Below are 20991 nucleotides of genomic sequence, written 5' to 3' on the forward strand. Positions count from 1 at the left end.
GCTGACACTGAATGACTGAAATGAAAATTACAAGTAACTTATGTGTGATCGTATGATGCCTCCACGTCGATTTTTGTTTTATGAATGTTAGGCCATGGCCCAAGGCATATTTCTCTGCCTCACAATATATCTTTCAGAAGCTGTAAAGATTCAGATAACAGTTTGGAACATAAACATGTAAATAGTTTGGCTTGCTGAGCTTGTTCAACTTTGAAACTGCTATCTGAGTGAGTGTAGACTCTTATGAGTCTATAGCATTGGAAAATGAAACATTAGGCAGGCGAGTATGTCTTGAACCACAGCCTAATGCCCATAAAACAAAAATCACCAAGGATATAATTTATGTGTGTTGTATCTCATAAATATAAATCATCAGAGAGTAGACCATACACCAAATTAGAGGTGAATGGTTAAAAATTTCATCATGCAACAAAAAGGCAGAAAAAGAAACATTTTGTGTGACATCACAGCTCAACTGAAATGTTCACCAAGGTAAACAAGTAGTTTTGTTACCACATTTCGTGAAAACTGTTACCACTACTGAACTTGTGGATGGATCTTCAGGGGCAACATGTTATTTTGATGCATATAGTGTATTCTCCAAAGTAACTTGTGATTCACGAACTGTGGCATATTGATTTTTGATTTAGTGTAGCAACAAGAAATGTTTGGATAAAATTTTCAGGATTTTATAAGATGTCAAAGTCATGTGTCTATTCAAATGTATAACATGGGTTATGAGAAACATCTTACATATGAGCAGAGAACCACATTCTGAAGACATTAGTACCACAAACATGAAGCCACAATGTAAGAGTGGCACTCAGCGAATTTGAGAGTTTAAGCAGTATAGATGCATTTTTCCACCTGCAGTGTGGAGGCTCTCAGATTGATGTGGGACACTATATATAGGAGCTCAAACATGAAATGGAAGTTGTCAAATCTGAATGAAAATACACTCAAAACTGCTTAATTGTATAGGGGAATTGCATTCATGCAATGGTGGTTGCATGTTCTTCAGGTTGATGCTTTGAGACAACCCATTTGACATCATGTAAAGTCTGTGAACGTTTATAATTTAAAAAAGATTTGAAGCAACCCGAAAAAATTATTTCATAAACTGTACGACTGTTATATTCATGCATTAAGATAAAGCAGGCATTCCTTACATTGTCTGTGCACATTTTTTCCTCCTCTCAGACAAAAAAATTATCTTCACAGGTGGTCCTCATTAAGATGAGTGCAAATAGTAGAGCATGGTTGTTTCATGGATTGATGTAATCATTCATCCTCATTAAAGGTACCTTCCCCCAATTTTTTCGTCACTGCCAACCTACAAACTGGTTTGATGCATCACGCCACAACATATTGCCCTGTGCCAACTTCTCAGAGTAGCGTTCACACCCTATGTTCTCAAATATTTGTTGTGCATATTCCAGTCCCTAGTTTCACCTACAGTTTCGCTATTTACATCTCCCTTTAGCACGACAGATATTATTCCCTGATGTCTTATTACAAGTCCTACCATGCAGTCCCTTCTTCTTGTCAGTGTTTTCCACACAGTCCTTTCCTCATCAGTTCTGCGGAGAACCTCCTCATATCTTATCTCACCAAGCCGCTTCATTTTTAATATCTTGTTATAGCAACACGTCTCAGACTCTTTGATTCTCTTCTTTTCTGGGTTTCCCAATGTCCACAATACGCATTACTTTGACCAAAGGACCCATTTTTACATAAGCAAGATTTTCATTGTTAGTGTGTTGGGTCACAGCTGCCTGTTATTACAGGTTCACAGTGTTTGGAAGAGTGGGAAAGCATGCTGAGTCACTATCTTAATGATAATCACTATCTGATGATAGTGATTCTAGTAACAATCTTCTTTCTGCTCATTGTGTCGTATTACAATAGCTTAAATTTAATTTCACCATCATTTATACAAATAAACACTACTTTTGAAGACCATCACCTCTATAATGTGCTTTCATGAATCGTTGTTACTTCCACATGAAATTTGCTAATCTGTACTAGGTGGGCAGTCTTAGGTTGATATGATCTGATGTCAGATGTAAACATTCCTCCTCAAGGTGCTCTGTAATGTGACAGTTTCTGCACTCTTTCTTACCCAAGACATCCCTGAACCAAGTGGCCTCTTTGTCGGCAACAAGCTATAGATTTCATGCCTACTGCCCTCTGTTTACACAGGCTGCCAACTTTACTGTTTTAATCAATGTTGTGTTACAAGCTTTATTTATCTTAGTTTTGTAATGACTGCCAATAATAAGTCTCACATTAGAATGTGAATATCTTTTTGATGTGGTTTTATAGAAGACTTTTGTTTCCATGTTTTATTTACACGATTGGACATGATTGAAACTAAGAGGGAAACCCACACGTGTGTTCAAGTGTGTCAGCACTCAGCCACTGCCTTTGTGATTATCTTGAGGGCAGTGGTAACACAGATACATGCATTTCCTTCTTCATTCCACTCATGTCCAATGGTGTAAATGAAACATGGACACAAAAGTCTTTCCTGAAATGACATTAAAAAGATGTTTGTGTTAAGTAAACAACACTTGCAACACAATCTTGGTTAAAACATGGATGTTGGCATAGAACGATACAGAACAGAATACAGAGCTGGCATATTTCTATAGTCTTATCCAGAGCAAGTGTATCAGAAATTTACTACAGTTTGATAGCAAGTCTGTAACTGCTGTTATCAATCTGTTGATCTACACTTCATAATTTGCAGGATAATGAGTAGCTGAGAGCATGTCAGGCTTCAATATATGAAGTACTGCTCGGAAAAATCTATACAAATAGGCAGATCTTGATGAGATTCCAAAGTGGTGCATGACTGGCAACTTCTTTAAATGTTCAGATATTTTAAACTGTGCACTCCATAAAATGGAAAAAAAACATTGTATACTATGACTACCATATCAACGAGTCACAATTTGAATTGGCAAACTCATAAAATACCTGATTGAACAGTTTTAAAATATACAAAATAGAATTCCCTCAAACGTTAATCTGACATAATTGAGAGGTCAGCTTGCACACAAAATCCTGCACCGACAACACTTTCACAATTATGGACAGCTGTAGAGGCAGCATGCCTCAATATTTCTTCCAACGACTTGTTGAGTCCATGTCATGTCATGTTGCTGCACTATGCTAGGCAAAAGGAGATCCAACATGATATTAGGTGGTGTCTCATGGCTTTTGTTACCTCACTGTATTTCAGTATTTCAGACAGAAGAAACAGGGCAATGAGCGGAAAGATGTGGAAGTGTTGTGGTAATCAGGTAAGTACTGGTATGTAGACTGCAATAAGGGGGAAACGATTTTCTGCATAGATATTTCTGCCAAAGTTTACTTAATGTCCAAGTGTAGCTCAAAACTTACTGTGGAATACGTTGTGCAAAAACACTCGTAAGTGTCTGAAAAACTATCAAAAATTTACCTTTTGTCACCTGAATGTACAATGAAATGATGTAATGATTATTTTTAAATAATGTTCTGTTGCCAAAGACACCTAAGAAGCACAAATGTAATTTACAATTTGTAATATACATATATATGTATGGCATATAGTATAAATTTTATGTCGCAGTCGTAGATGTTCGAAAATGCACCAAATATAGTGACACACACAAACTGTGATAAAGTCAATGAAAGATTATGGAAAAATGACCTAAACAATGCAAATATTAGAATCTAGAACTGGATTTACCTGGTGCACACAGTCTCACAAAAAGAAGAGTCCAGAGGTTGGTTAATAGGTGCGCTTAAACGTACGAATTGCAAGGATTTTTTTATGTAGCTGAATTTGTAATATCTTCTACACTAGTATGTCAAAGACGAACGCCCTAACGTCAATTAAATACATTCACAATAGAGAAAATTGTGGAGCACCAACAAAGCACATCTTCCACATGGGGCAAATAACAATGATATATTAGTAATAATATGTGGCCACAACATATTATTTTACTTCAAGGCACATGATTAGGATAAGAAAGCACTGTAATTTTATTTTCATTTAATGATTTGTGACATAGAAATTATTTTATATGGTTTGACGACATACACTGATCAGACAAAACATTACTACCATTGACTTACTACTGATGTAGGCGCATCCAGGCGACAGCAGCATCACCTGGTGAGAAATGACTGCTAGTCAGACACACTCATGGTACTGCCTGTGTATATAGTGAGGCAGGGGTGCAGTCTATCTGAGTTTGACCGAGATCAGATTTTGGGGGCTCGGAGGCTCAGAACAAGCATTTTGGAAACAGCAAGACTTGTTGAGAGTTCCAGAAGTGCTGCGGTGAGTGTCTTCAAGTCCTGGCGAAACCAAGACGAAACCACAAAAAAATGGTTCAAATGGCTCTGAGCACTATTGGACTTAACATCTGAGGTTATAAGTCCCCTAGAACTTAGAACTACTTTAACCTAACTAACCTAAGGGCATCGCACACATCCATGCCCGAGGCAGGATTCGAACCTGCGACCGTAGCAGCAGTGCAGTTCTGTATTGAAGTGTCTAGAACCGCACGGCCACACCGGCCGGCGGTGAAACCACACCTAGACATTGTGGAATTGGGTGGCCACACCTCATTGCAGATGTTGGACATTGTAGGCTGGGGAGACTGCTAAAATAGAACAGGCGGTGAACTGTTGCTATAATAGAACAGGCGGTGAACTGTGGCAGAAGTAATGTCAGACTTTAATGCTGGGCAGAGTACAAGTATGTCTGAACATGAAGTGCACGGAACACTCCTAATGGTGGGAATCTGCAGCTGACAGCCCATGCATGTGCCAATGTTAACACCACAACTATGACTGAAATGGGCATGTGACCATTGGCTCTGGACATTGGTGCAGTGGCAAAGCATTGCATGGTCTGATCAATCCCGATACCTTCTTTGTCACGCCAATTGGAGGGCACGAATCAGTAGTCTTCCAGCGGAACACCTCCTTGACACCTGTACTGCAGGATAGCAACAACTGCATTATGCTCTGGGGAACATTCATGTGGGCATCAATGGTTCTAGCGGATCTCGTGCAAGGCCCCATGACAGCCAAAGAGTATCGTACACTGGTTGCAGACCATGTACACCCATCCATGACGATTGTTTTCCAGTGTAATTGGTATTTTTCAACAAGATAATGCGCCATGTCATAATACCAGCAGTGTTATGGAGTGGTTTGAGCAACATGGAGGATAATTCCAAGTGAAGTGCTGCCTCCCAACTTGCCAGATATGAAGCCAATCACTGATTGAACTTGGTGTCAGACCTCATGGTCCCCCTCCCTGAAATTTACGGGAATTACGTCACTCGTATGTGCAGATGTGATGTGAACTCCCTCCAGCAACCTACCCAAAGCCTCATTGCTTCCATGATAACACATGTCGCCATTGTTATATGTGCCAAAGGTGGTCATACCGGCTATTAGGTAGGTGTTCACAATGTTCTGACTGATCAGTGTTTACCTTTACATGTTTGTGACAAACTAAGCTGTTCTATTACTCTGTGAAAACTTAATTACCTCTTTGAGAACCATTTCAATAAGCAACTGTGGAATGAACGACGAATTTTAGTACATTAGTTTTTGTGTAAATTTCTATTTTTTATGATTTTATGAGATCATCTCCAACTATGGATACTGTGTTTCTACACTTTGTGTCTATGGAATGAAAGACATATGTAATCTAACTTAGTATCAATCTAAAGACCATGCTGTTGTTATAGTCTCTTAATTACTAGATACACTATATAAAATATCTTTAAGTAATTACATTTACTCCAAAAGAATCATTCTGTCTGTGAAAAAGATGCCTCTGATTCACTTCTCTGTATATTTTCTCAGCTTATTAATGTTGCTAACCGATTACACAGGTGGAGGGCCAGCTGAAACGTGACCGCAAGGAGGCCACTGGAATCTCCAGGCTGGAGGAGCAGCTGGAGAGAGAGAAGAGTGCACGGCAGGAACTGGAGAGAAAGTTGGCAGCTATGTCGCAAGAGGTCAGTCAGGACAAGGCAGCTGAAAACTGCAGGTTTGAGGAGCAACTGGAGAAAGAGAGGAGTGCACGGCTGGACCTGGAGAGAAAGTTGGCAGCTGTGTCACAAGAGGAAAGTCAGAGCAAGGCTGCTGAAAAATCCAGGCTTGAGGAGCAGCTGGAAGCAGAGAAGAGTGCACGACTGGAACTGGAGAGAAAGTTGACAACTTTATCACAAGAGAATCAGGACAAGGCAGCTGGAATCTCCGGGCTCGAAGAGCAGCTAGAGAAAGAGAAGAGTGTACGACTGGAACTGGAGAGGCAATTAGCAACTATGTCTCAAATGGTTAAGCATGACCAGGTGACTGGCGTCTCCCAGGTGGAAGAGGAGCTGCAGAAAGAGAAGAGTCTGCGCCTAGAACTGGAGAAAAAATTGGCCACTTTGTCTCAAGAAATCAGTCAGGACAAAGCAGTTGGAATCTCCAAGCTCGAAGAGCAGCTGGAGAAAGAGAAGAGCGTACGACACGAGCTAGAAAGGCAGCTGACAGCAGTGTCCCAGGTCGAGGTGTCCGGAATCTCCAAGCTCGAAGAACAGCTGGAGGAAGAGAAGAGAACACGTCTCGAGCTGGAACGCCAACTGGAGGCGGCTCGTCAGGAGGTGAAGCAGGCGGGGGCAGCAGCCGCGCCCAGGCTGAACGAGAGACTGGAGAAGGAGAGAGCCAAACGTCCAGAGCCGGAGAGACGACAGGCAGCTGAGGGAGCGGAAGACGTCTCCAAGCTGAGGGAACAACTGGAGAAGGAGAGGAGCACACGTCTGGAGCTGGAACGGCAGCTAGTGGCTGTTCGCCAGGAGGCCAGAAGGGAGGAAGCGGCACTGCTCAGGGATCTGGACCGCTTGCGTGACGAGCTGGACACCGAGAGGGACAGGTGAGTCCGAGACTGCCAGTACTGCTGGCGTTTGGGGTGTGTCCACTAAATTAATGGACAGGCCAGACAAACGTGTCGTTCCTGAAGAGGCGCAGCAGCCTTTTCAGTAGTTGCAGGGGCAGCAGTCTGGATGACTGACTGATCTGGCCTTGTAACACTGACCAAAACGGCCTTTCTGTGCTGGTACTGCGAACAGCTGAAAGCAAGGGGAAACTAAAGCCGTAACTTTTCCCGAGGGCATGCAGCTTTACTATATGGTTAAATGATGATGGCGTCTTCTTGGGTAAAATATTCCAGAGGTAAAATAGTTCCCCATTTGGATCTCTGGGCAGGGACTACTCAGGAGAACGGGACAGGTGAGTCCGAGACTCCCAGTGCTGCTGGTGCATAGGGTGTGTCCGCTAAATTAATGGACAGGCCAGACAAACGTGTGGTTCCTGAAGAGGGGCAGCAGCCATTTCAGTAGTTGCGGGGGCAACAGTCTCGATGATTCACTGATCTGGCCTTGTAACACTAACCAAAACGGCCTTTCTTTGCTGGTACTACGAACAGCTGAAAGCAAGGGTAAACCATAGCCGTAACTTTTACCGAGGGCATGCAGCTTTACTGTATGGTTAAATGATGATGGCGTCTTCTTGGGTGAAATATTCCAGAGGTAAAATAGTTCCCCATTTGGATCTCCGGGCAGGGACTACTCAGGAGGACATTATTATCAGGACAAAGAATACACTAAGTAGATTCAGAAGGATGTAGGTTGCAGTAGGTACTGGGAGATGAAGAAGCTTGTACAAGATAGAGTAGAATGGAAGGCTGCATCAAACCAGTCTCTGGACTGAAGACCACAACAACAACAACATGTAAATCAGGTTTTCATTCAGTGTAAGCACGTCAGACGAAAAAGTATTCACCCCCCCCAGGAGACACCACCAAGTTAAAACTATGTAACACCACCACTAGTCTTCATAACGACCTCACTGCTGCGGGAAGAGAGTCTTCAAGTTTCTTCAGCTTCAGCTGAACCCACTCATTATTGGTTAAATCCCGTACACCTGACAAACTGTCTGTATGTTGATTTCTACATTGGAGCTTCTGTTCCCAGTAACGCCAGACTTCTACATCTACATCTACATCTACAGCCATACTTCGCAAGCCACCTGACGGTGCGTGGCTCTATTCCAGTCTCGTATTGTTCGCGGAAAGAAAGATTGTCGGTATGCCTCTGTGTGGGCTCTAATCTCTCTGATTTTATCCTCGTGGTCTGTTCGCGAGATATACGTAGGAGGGAACAATATACTGCTTGACTCCTCGGTGAAGGTATGTTCTCGAAACTTCAATAGAAGCCCGTACCGAGCTACTGAGCGTCTCTATTGCAGAGTCTTCCACTGGAGTTTATCTATCATCTCCGTAACGCTTTCGCAATTACTAAATGATCCTGTAACGAAGCGCGCTGCTCTCCGTTGGATCTTCTCTATCTCTTCTATCAACCCTATCTGGTACGGATCCCACACCGGTGAGCAGTATTCGAGCAGTGGGCGAACAAGTGTAGTGTAACCTACTTCCATTGTTTTCGGACTGCATTTCCTTAGGATTCTTCCAATGAATCTCATTCTAGCATCCGCTTAACCGACGATTAATTGTATATCGTCATTCCATTTTAAATCACTCCTAATGCCTACTCCCAGATAACTTGTGGAATTAACTGCTTCCAGTTGCTGACCTGCTATATTGTAGCTAAATGATGGAGGGTCTTTCGTTCTGGGTATTCGCAACACATTACACTTGCCTACATTGCGATTCATTTACCATTTCCTGCACCATGCGTCAATTCGCTGCAGATCCTCCTGCATTTCAGTACAATTTTCCATTGTCACAACCTCTCGATACACCACACCATCATCCACAAAAAGCCTCAGTGAACTTCCGATGTCATCCACAAGGTCATTTATGTATATTGTGAATAGCAACGGTCCTAAGACACTCCCATGCAGCACATCTGAAGTCACTCTTACTTTGGAAGACTTCTCTCCATTGAGAACGACATGCTGCGTTCTCTTATCTAGGAACTCTTCAATCCACACAAATGGTCTGATAGTCGATATGCTCTTACTTTGCTCATTAAACGACGGTGGGGAACTGTATCAAACGCCTTGTGGAAGTCAAGAAACACGGCATCTACCTGGGAACCCGTGTCTATGGCCCTCTTAGTCTTGTGGACGAATAACGCGAGCCTGCTTTTGAGCTTTCGTCAAATTTTGAGATACTCATCTTGCTGGCCCTGGAAGGTGTTGTTGACGTTCATTTGTCGTGTTTGCGAGTTAAATTTGGGTTTTTAATCTCCCGTCTTCCGTAAAACAGAATAGTGTCCAACACTTAAGGACAAAAGTAACTTAATCTTACATAGAAGGAATTGCTACAGCATAGCACAGATGGCAACTGCAAGCAATACTATGAAACTAACAGAAATCACACTTTTAGTCTAAGACAATAATTACACTGAAGTCACCGAGATTCACGATGGTTCCCTGAACATTACGAAAGGTGGGACATGGTTCTTAATAGGGTGCGTGATCACCATGCTCTGCAACTTGTTACCATGCCGGCCACGAGGTTGGTCACGTGTTCTTGTGGTAGGGCGTTTCGTTCTTCAAAAAATGGTTCTGAGCACTATGGGACTTAACATCGGAGGTTATCAGTCCCCTAGAACTTAGAACTACTTCAGCCTAACTAACCTAAGGACATCACACACATCCATACCTGAGGCAAGATTCGAACCTGCGACCGTAGCGGTCACGCGGTTCCATACTGAAGCGCCTAGAACCGCTCGTTTTCGTTCTTCCACCAGGGCTGTTGACAAATGTTGGATGGTTATTGGTGCACGTGGATGTGCTGCAGTATGTCTCACCAGTGCACACCACGCGTGCCGATGGGATTTGAGTCGGAGGAATGGACAGGTCAGTCCATTCGCCGCCTAATATCCTTTCGTTTCAACATCTACATCTATATCCATACTCCGCAAGCCACCTGACGGTGTGTGGCAGAGGGTACCTTGAGTACCTCTATCGGTTCTCCCTTCTATTCCAGTCTCGTATTGTTCGTGGAATGAAGGATTGTCGGTATGCCTCTGTGTGGGCTCTAATCTCTCTGATTTTATCCTCAAGGTCTCTTCACGATATATACGCAGGAGGGAGCAATATACTGCTTGACTCTTCGGTGAAGGTATGTTCTCGAAACTTTGACAAAAGCCCGTACCTAGCCACTGAGCGTCTCTCCTGCAGAGTCTTCCACTGGAGTTTATCTATCATCTCCGTAACGCTTTCGCGATTACTAAATGATCCTGTAACGAAGCGCGCTGCTCTCCGTTGGATCTTGTCTATATCTTCTATCAACCCTATCTGGTACGGATCCCACACTGCTGAGCAGTATTCAAGCAGTGGGCGAACAAGCGTGCTGTAACCTACTTCCTTTGTTTTCGGATTGCATTTCGTTAGGATTCTTCCAATGAATCTCAGTCTGGCATCTGCTTTACCGACGATCAACATTATATGATCATTCCATTTTAAATCTCTCCTAATGCTTACTCCCAGATAATTTATGGTATTAACTGCTTCCAGTTGCTGACCTGCTATTTTGTAGTTAAATGATAATGGATCTATCTTTCTGTGTATTCGCAGCACATTACACTTGTCTACATTGAGATTCAATTGCCATTCCCTGCACCATGCGTCAATTCGCTGCAGATCCTCCTGCATTTCAGTACAATTTTCCATTGTTACAACCTCTCGATACACCACAGCATCATCTGCAAAAAGCCTCAGTGAACTTCCGATGTCATCCACAAGGTCATTTATGTATATTGTGAATAGCAACGGTCCTATGACGCTCCCCTGCGGCACACCTGAAATCACTCTTACTTCGGAAGACTTCTCTCCATTGAGAATGACATGCTGCGTCCTGTTATCTAGGAACTCCTCAATCCAATCACACAATTGGTCTGATAGTCCATATGCTCTTACTTTGTTCATTAAACGACTGTGGGGAACTGTATCGAACGCCTTACGGAAGTCAAGAAACACGGTATCTACCTGTGAACCCGTGTCTATGGCCCTCTGAGTCTCGTGGACGAATAGCGCGAGCTGGGTTTCACATGACCGTCTTTTTCGAAACCCATGCTGATTCCTACAGAGTAGATTTCTAGTCTCCAGAAAAGTCATTATACGTGTTCTAAAATTCTACAACTGATCGACGTTAGAGATATAGGTCTATAGTTCTGCACATCTGCTCGACGTCCCTTCTTGAAATCGGGGATGACCTGTGCCCTTTTCCAATCCTTTGGAACGCTACGCTCTTCTAGAGACCTACGGTACAGCTTCTTCAACTGCGCAGTTCGATGCGGTCGCGCTTTGTCATTGATAAAAAGTGCAGTCACGGCCGACTGCACCACTGAAAGGACGCCTCCCCACACCGTAACGTGTGGACCGCCAAAACGATCACGGTCGCCAAAGCTGGAGTGTGCATTTCGTCTCCGCACCATCTGTAACATGTGAGAAAACACTTGTGTGTCAAAATACTGTGAAAAGAAGTTGGAGTGAAGTTAAAAAGATGTGGAAGATAGTGTATACAAGGTGGTCCATTGATTGTGACTGGGCCAAATATCTCACGAAATAAGCGTAAAACGAAAAAAGTACAAAGAACGAAACTTGTGTAGCTTGAAGGGGGAAACCAGATGGTGCTATGGTTGGCCCGCTAGATGGCGCTGCCATAGTTCAAACGGATATCACTGCGTTATTTTTTAAATAGGAACACCCATTTTTTTATTACATATTCGTGTAGTACGTAAAGAAATATGAATGTTTTAGTAGGACCACTTTTTTCGCTTTGTCATAGATGGTGCTGTAACAGTCACAGACAGATGGCTCACAATTTTAGACGAACAGTTGGTAACAGGTTTTTTAAATTAAAATACAGAACCCATGTACGTTTGAACATTTTATTTCGGTTGTTCCAATGTGATACATGTACCTTTGTGAACTTATCATTTGTGAGAAAGCATGCTGTTACAGCGTGATTACCTGTAAATACCACATTAATGCAATAAATGCTCAAAATTATGTCCGTCAACCTCAATGCATTTGGCAATACGTGTAACGACATTCCTCTCAACAGCGAGTAGTTCGCCTTCCGTAATGTTCGCACAAGCATTGACAATGCGCTGACGCATGTTGTTAGGCGTTGACGGTGGATCACGATGGCAAATATCCTTCAACTTCCTCCACAGAAAGAAATCCGGGGACATCAGAACGGTGAACGTGCGGGCCATGGTATGGTGCTTCGACGACCAATCCACCTGTCACGAAATATGCTATTCAATACCATTTCAACAGCACGCGAGCTATGCGCCGGACATCCATCATGTTGGAAGAAAATCGCCATTCTGTCATGCAGTGAAATATCTTGTAGTAATATCGGTAGAACATTACGTAGGAAATAAGCATACATTGCAGCATTTAGATTGCCATCGATAAAATTGGGGCCAATTATCTTTCCTCCCATAATGCCGCACCATACATTAACCCGCCAAGATCGCTTATGTTCCACTTGTCGCAGCCATCGTGGATTTTCCGTTGCCCAATAGTGCATATTATGCCGGTTTACGTCACCGCTGTTGGTGAACGACGCTTCGTCGCTAAATAGAACGCGCGCAAAAAATCTGTCATCCTCCCGTAATTTCTAAATTCGTACATTCGTAGTGTCCCAAGTGTGTGGACATATAAGATGAGAATATGGGTCTCGCGGGAGGCGTGCGTTAAAATAGTCCCTGCAGTCGCAGTACCCTCTCTGCCCTCGGTGGCTCAGATGGGTAGAGCGTCTGCCATGTAAGCAGGAGATCCCGGGTTCGTCCCGGTAGGGGTACACATTTTCACCTGTCCCCGTTGATATATATCAACGCCCGTCAGCAGCTGAAGGTATTAATATATAATTCTAATAATTCTAATGTCTGAAGTAGTTCTGGAGGGAACTGACACTATGAATCCTACAGGGTTGTCAATAAATCCGTAAGAGTACGAGGGGGTGGAGATGTCTTCTGAACAGCAGTTTGCAAGGCATCCCAGATATGTTCAATAATATTCGTGTCTGGGGAGTTTGGTGGCCAGCGGAAATGTTGAAACTCAGAAGAGTGTTCCTGGAGCCAATCTGTAGCAATTATGGACGTGTAAGGTGTCGTATTGTCCTGCTGGATTACCCAAGTCCGTCGGAATGCGCAATGGACGCGAATGGATACAGGTGGTCAGACAGGGTGCTTATGTACGTGTCACCTGTCAGAGTCGTATCCAGAGGTATCCAACTACGCACGCCCCACACAATTACAGAGCTTCCACCAGCTTGAACAGTTCCCATATGACATGTAGGGTCTATGGATTCATGACGCTGTCTCCACACCAATACACTTCCAACCACTCGATACAATTTGAAACGAAACTCGTCCGACAAGGTAATATGTTTCCAGTCATCAACAGTCTAATGTCGTTCTTGACGGGCCCAGGCAACGCGTAAAGCTTTGTGTCGTGCAGTTATCAAGGGTACATGAGTGGCTCTTTGGCTCCTAAAGCCCATATTGATGATGTTTCGTTGAATGGTTCTCACGCTGACACTAGTTGATCGCCCATCATTGAAATCTGCAGCAGTTTGTGGAAGTGTTGCACTTCTATCACGCTGAACGATTCTCTTCAGTCGTCGTCGATCCATTTCTTGCAGGATCTTTTTCCGGCCGCAGCGATGTCGGAGATTTGATGTTTTACCGGATTCCTGATATTCACGGTAACCTCGTGAAATATTCGTACGAAAAAATCCACACTTCATTGTTACCTCGGAAATTCTGTTGTGTACCATCACTGGTGCGCCGATTGTAACACCACGTTCACACTCGCTTAAACCTTAATAACCTGCCATCGTAGCAACAGTAACCGATCTAACAATTGCGGCAGACACTTGTCTCATATAGGCGTTGCCGACCGAGGCGCTGTATTCTGCCTGTTTACATATCTCTGTAAGTGAATATGCATGCCTGCACCAGTTTATTTGGCGCTTCAGTGTAGTAGAGGGATGGGAAAGCCAACCGCTTAAAGCCGATACCGGTATTTTAATTCTAAATAACCGGTGTTTTTCTTTATTTGTTTGGTATCGGCTGTAACAAGTGTTTTTTTATTTTTTGCTAATAACCGAGTAACCGTAATATCAACCAACCATAGCAGCAATGTGATGACTGGGTGTTGTGTGATGTCCTTAGGTTAGTTAGGTTTAAGTAGTTCTAAGTTCTAGGGGGCTGATGACCATAGGTGTTAAGTCCCATAGTGCTCAGAGCCATAGCAGCAATGTTAAAATATAATAACAAAAATAAAAACAAAATGAACTTCTATTTTTAAAAAAGGAGTATTTTGTATTTGTAAAATTTACAATGTTTTGATATATTTCGTTGTTTGGGAGATGTTGTTGTTGTGGTCTTCAGTCCTGAGACTGGTTTGATGCAGCTCCCCATGCTACTCTATCCTGTGCAAGCTTCTTCATCTCCCAGTACCTACTGCAACCTACATCCTTCTGAATCTGCTTAGTGTATTGATCTCTTGGTCTCCCTCTACGATTTTTACCCTCCACGCTGCCCTCCAATGCTAAATTTGTGATCCCTTGATGCCTTAAAACATGTCCTACCAACCGATCCCTTCTTCTAGTCAAGTTGTGCCACAAACTTTTCTCCCCAATCCTATTCAATACCTCCTCATTAGTTTCGTGATCTACCCACCTTATCTTCAGCATTCTTCTGTAGCACCACATTTCGAAAGCTTCTATTCTCTTCTTGTCCAAACTAGTTATCGTCCATGTTTCACTTCCATACATGGCTACACTCCATACAAATACTTTCAGAAACGACTTCCTCACACTTAAATCTATACTCGATGTTAACAAATTTCTCTTCTTCAGAAACGATTTCCTTGCCATTGCCAGTCTACATTTTATATCCTCTCTACTTCGACCATCCTCAGTTATTTTACTCCCTAAATAGCAAAACTCCTTTAGTACTTTAAGTGTCTCATTTCCTAATCTAATCCCCTCAGCATCACCCGATTTAATTTGACTACATTCCATTATCCTCATTTTGCTTTTGTTGATGTTCATCTTATATCCTCCTTTCAAGACACTGTCCATTCCGTGTTTGGGAGATAGGAGTGCTATTTTAATAACAATGTCGACAGAAACGAGCAACAAACACATGGCAGAAGAGGTGTGTAAAGGCCTACACACTCAGACATCCCTGCCAGGCTTCAATAACCCACCACAGTTTTGTTGGATCCCGGTGGAGAAGGAACGGCCTAACTGAAGAGAGCGCAGTGTGCTGACTTTCAGTTAGGGATGAGAGATGTTGGCGAATCATCAATGCTGATTTCAGTTTGCTGTAGTGTTGTTCGTGTTTAATGTTTTTTTACCAGTCGTGCTAGCGCATACATAGGGCGTGAGCGGCGTCATGTGTTGAGTGACTGCTGAGAAGGACACGGAGCTGGCTCGTCCTCGTTTGAGACAGCGTTATCATCACGTGACAGAGTTTGAAAGGGGCCTCGTTGTCGTTCTTCATTTGGCCATCAGACTGATTCGTGAAATATCCACATTTGTGGACTATTCAGATATTCCAATGTGACAGTCAAGGGTGCCCATATGGTAGTTTGTAGAGATGGGGAGGGGGGGGGGGGTGCTGATTTGGGGATATGGAGTACTTTTAATATTTTGATACAGGGTCGTTCAATAAGTAATGCTCCAAATTTTTAAAGCCATTAATATACAGAGCGCCGGCCGGACTGGCCGTGCGGTTCTAGGCGCTACAGTCTGGAACCGAGCGACCGCTACGGTCGCAGGTTCGAATCCTGCCTCGGGCATGGATGTGTGTGATGTCCTTAGGTTAATTAGGTTTAATTAGTTCTAAGTTCTAGGCGACTGATGACCTCAGAAGTTAAGTCGCATAGTGCTCAGAGCCATTTGAACCATTTGAACCAATATACAGAGACAAATGTCCTTGTTGGTGCTTCGGTGCTTCAAATTTGATGTTTGTTCTGTGTCCCGGTGAAGTTTGGAACCGGTCTGGCAGATGGCAGAGTCGTAGTACAGTGTCAAAATGGCGTCTAAATACGACTCACGTTACAAGCAGCGTGCTGTTACTGAATTCTTTTGTGCAGAAAAAGAAACCGAGAACACCCATAAACGTCTGTGTGCAATGAATGATAATGCTGCAGTTGATAGGAGTACAGTTGGGCGATGTTGTAAAGAAAGTTACAGCCTCACGAAATGCAGAAACAGAGCTCGGAACGTCTTGTCACAGCCACTGCTCCAGACATGCTGAATGGTGCGGATGCCATTATTCGTGCCGACCGGCGCACCAGAACTCGACAATTGGCTGTACAGATGTCGGTCAGCATTGGAAGTGCGTCTGTAATGACAGAGAGTCTCGGATATTCAAAGAGGTGCTCACTATAGGTTCCACGAGTGCTCACAGCGGAAAAAAATGGTTCAAATGGTTCAAAATCGTTCAAATGGCTCTGAGCACTATGGGACTCAACTGCTGAGGTCATTAGTCCCCTAGAACTTAGAACTAGTTAAACCTAACTAACCTAAGGACATCACAAACATCCATGCCCGAGGCAGGATTCGAACCTGCGACCGTAGCGGTCTTGCGGTTCCAGACTGCAGCGCCTTTAACCGCACGGCCACTTCGGCCGGCGGTTCAAATGGCTCTGAGCACTATGGGACTTAACTTCTGAGGTCATCAGTCCCCTAGAACTTAGAACTACTTAAACCTAACTAACATAAGGACATCACACACACCCATGCCCGAGGCAGGATTCGAACCTGCGACCGAAGTGGTCGCGCGGTTCCAGACTGAAGCGCCTAGAACCGCTTGTCCACACAGGCCGGCACTACTCTTAAGGTATGCATTTTAGACCTCATGTTTAGTAGACTTTTTCTTGTTTTGGTCCATACTGCCACCTCTGAAAGTTTGTCGGGGGTGCCCTAGTTCAATATTTTTGAGTGATCCGTCTTGCGACTGATCACGCAGACTGTGTGGCCCGCCAAGAATTCCTATTCTCTGCCAACCTCACCACCTCAGAGTAGGGCTCGTACCGTGCGTTCTCAATTATTTGTTGGATGTATTCGAATATCTGTCTTCCGCTACAGTTTTTACATTCTACAACTTCATCTAGTTCCACAGGAGTTATTCTTCGATGCCTTAATGCACACCCCGTCGTCCTGTCTGTCCTTCCTGCCAGTGTTTTCCATATGTTCCTTTCGTCTACCATTCTGCAGAGTACCTTCCCACTCCCTGTCGTATCAATTCACCTGATTTTTAACATCATCTTAACAATTTATGAAGAGCAAATAAAATCTTTTCTTTATTCTATATCATACTACACTGAAGAGACAAAGAAACTGGTACAGCTTACTAATATCGTGTAGGGATCCACCTCCCCCCCCCCCCCCCCCCGCCGGCCGATGTGACCGAGCGGTTCTAGGCGCTTCAGTCGGGAGCAGGTTCGAATCCTGCCTCGGGCATGGATGTGTGTGATGTCTTTAGGTTAGTTAAGTTTAAGTAGTTCTAAGTCTGGGGGACTGATGACCTCAGATGTTAAGTCCCATAATGCTTAGACCCATTTGAACCATTTTTGACCCCCCCTCCCCCGAGCTCGCAGAAGTGCTGCAACATGACGTGGCATGTACTCGACTAATCCCTTAAGTAGTGCTGGAGAGAACTGACAACTGACACCATGAGTCCTGCAGGACTGACCATAAATCCTTAAGAGTACGAGGGGGTGGTGATCCCTTCTCAACAGCATGTTGCAAGGCATTCCAAATATGCCCAATAATGTTCATGTCTGGGAAGTGTTTAAACTCAGAAAAGTGTTCCTGGAGTCATTCTGTAGCAATTCGGGACGTGTGGACCCGTTGTCCTGCTGGAATTGCCGAAGTCCGTCGGATGCATGTGATCAGACTGGATGCTTAAGTACGCGTCACCTGTCAGAGTCGTAAATAGACGTCTCAGGGGTCCCATATCACTCCAACTGCACACTCCCCACACCATCGCAGAGCCTCCGCTAGCTTGAACTGTCTCCTGCTGACATGCGGGATCCATGGATTCATGCGGTTGTCTCCATACCTGTACACGTCCATCCACTCGATACAATTTGAAATGTGACTCGTCCGACCTGGCAACATGTTTACAGTCATCAACAGTTCATTTTTGTCGATGTTGATGCGCACATGGGAGCCGTAAAGCTTTGTGTCGTGCAGTCATCAAGGGTACATGAGTGAGCCTTCGGCTCCGAAAGCCCACAACGATGTTTTTTTGTTGAATGGTTCACACGCCGCACACTTATTGATGGCCCAGCATTGAAATGTGCAGCAATTTGCGGAAGGTTTGCACTTATGTCACGCTGAACGATTCTCTTCGATCATAGTTGGTCCGTTGCAGGATCTTTTTCCGGTCACACCGATGTCGGATATTTAATGTTTTACCAGATTCCTGATATTGGCGGTACACTCGTGGAATGGTCGTCCTGGAAAATCCCCACTTCATCGCTACCTCGGAGATGCTGTCTCCCATCGCTTGTGCGCCGACTATAGCACAAATTTCAAACTGACTCAAATCTTTATATCCCGCCATTGTAGCAGCAGTTACCGATCTAACAACTGCCTGGACGCTTCTCTTATACTGGGGGGGTCCATTGATAGTGACCGGTCCAAATATCTCACAAAATAAGCATCAAACGAAAAAACTACAAAGAACGAAACTCGTCTAGCTTGAAGCGGGAAACCAGATGGCGCTATGGTTGGCCCGTTAGATGGCGCTGCCGTAGGTCAAACGGATATCAACTGCGTTTTCTTAAATAGGAACCCCCATTTTTTATTACATATTCGTGTAGTACGTAAAGAAATATGAAATTCTTAGTAGGACCACTTTTTTGCTTTGTAATAGATGGCGCTGTAATAGTCACAAACGTGTAAGTACGTGGTATCACATAATATTCCGTCAGTGTGGACGGTATTTGCTTCGTGATACATTACCCGTGTTTAAACGGACCGTTTACCAATTGCGGGAAAGGTCGATATCGTGTTGATGTATGGCTATTGTGATCCAAATACCCAACGGGCGTGTGCTATGTATGCTGCTCGGTATCCTGGACGACATCACCCAACTGTCCGGACCGTTCGCCGGATAGTTACGTTATTTGAGGAAACAGGAAGCGTTCAGCCACATATGAAACGTCAACCACGACCTGCAACAAATTATGGTGCCCAAGTAGGTGTTTTAGCTGCTGTCGCGGCTAATCCGCACATCAGTAGCAGAAAAATTGCGCGAGAATCGGGAATCAAAAACGTCGGTGTTGAGAGTGCTATATCAACATCGATTGCACCCGTACCATATTTCTGTGCACCAGGAATTGCATGGCGACGACTTAGAACGTCGTGTACAGTTCTGCCACTCGGCATAAGAGAAATTACGGGACGATGACAGATTTTTTTGCACACACTCTATTTAGCGACGAAGCGTCATTCACCAACAGCGGTAACGTAAAACGGCATAATATGCACTATTGGGCAACGGAAAATCCACGATGGCTGCGACAAGTGGAACATCAGCGATCTTGGCGGGTTAATGTATGGTGCGGCATTATGGGTGGAAGGATAACTGGACCCCATTTTATCGATGGCAATCTAAATGGTGCAATGTATGCAGATTTCCTACGTAATGTTTTACCGATGTTACTACAAGATGTTTCACTGCATGACAGAATGACGATGTACTTCCAACATGATGGATGTCCGGCACATAGCTCGCGTGCAGTTGAAGCGCTATTGAATAGCTTATTTCATGACAGGTGGATTGGTCGTCGAAGCACCATACCATGCCCCGCACATTCACCGGATCTGACGTTCCCGCATTTCTTTCCGTGGGGAAAGTTGAAGGATATTTGATATCATGATCCACCGACAACGCCTGACAACATGCGTCAGCGCATTGTCAGTGCATGTGCAAACATTACGGAAGGCGAACTACTCGCTGTCGAGAGGAATGTCGTTACACGTATTGCCAAATGCACTGAGGTTGACGGACATCATTTTGACCATTTATTGCATTAATGTGGTATTTACAGGTAATGACGCTGCAACAGCATGCGTTCTCAGAAATGATAAGCTCGCAAGGGTACATGTATCACATTGGAACAACCGAAATAAAATGTTCAAACGTACATAGGTTCTGTATTTTAATTTAAAAAACCTACCTGTTACCAACTGTTCGTCTAAAATTGTGAGCCATCTGTCTGTGACTGTTACAGCACCATCTATCACAAAGCGAAAAAAGTGGTCCAATTAAAACATTCATATTTCCTTACGTACTACACGAATATGTAATAAAAAATGGGTGTTCCTATTTAAAAAATAACGCAGTGATATCCGTTTGACCTATTGCAGCGCCATCTAGCGTGCCAACCCTAGCGCCATCTGGTTTCCCCCTTCAAGCTAGACGAGTTTCGTTCTTTGTAGTTTTTTTGATTGACGCTTATTTCGTGAGATATTTGGCTCGGTCATGATGAATGAACAACCCCGTATAGGCAATGCCGAGCGCTGCGCATCATTCTGCCTGTTTACATATCTCTGTATTTGAATATGCATGCCTAGACCAGTTTTTTTGGCGCTTCAGCGTAACACCAATGTGCAGTAGCTGCCATAAACAGTTTTCTGTAAAGTTTATATGATTTGTAATTTTTGTCTTACAACTATAAGTTTCACCGTGCGACCGCTACAGTCGCTGGTTCGAATCCTGCCTCGTTCATGGATGTGTGTGCTGTCCTTAGGCTACTTAGGTTTAAGTAGTTCTAAGTTCTAGGGGACTGATGACCTCAGATGTTAAGTTCCATAGTGCTCAGAGCCATTGTTTTATAAGTTTCATTTGTTGTTTACAATTTTTTTCGTCAATATATAAGGGGCGATCAAATGAAAAGTGAACACCTGCCACT

General features: G+C 43.8%; 1 protein-coding gene across 2 annotated transcripts in view; it reads left to right on the forward strand.

The window, feature by feature from the left end:
* LOC124552408 (plectin-like) overlaps positions 1-20991 on the forward strand; it is a 219495-nt gene that overhangs the window by 106008 nt on the left and 92496 nt on the right. For both annotated transcript variants that reach the window (XM_047126671.1, XM_047126672.1), the window contains exon 8: positions 5910-6937. In XM_047126671.1, coding sequence (XP_046982627.1) covers positions 5910-6937 — 1028 coding nt within the window. The remainder of the gene's footprint in view (positions 1-5909; positions 6938-20991) is intronic.

The sequence above is a fragment of the Schistocerca americana genome, chromosome 10 (assembly GCF_021461395.2).
Source record: "Schistocerca americana isolate TAMUIC-IGC-003095 chromosome 10, iqSchAmer2.1, whole genome shotgun sequence".
Taxonomy (NCBI): domain Eukaryota; kingdom Metazoa; phylum Arthropoda; class Insecta; order Orthoptera; family Acrididae; genus Schistocerca; species Schistocerca americana.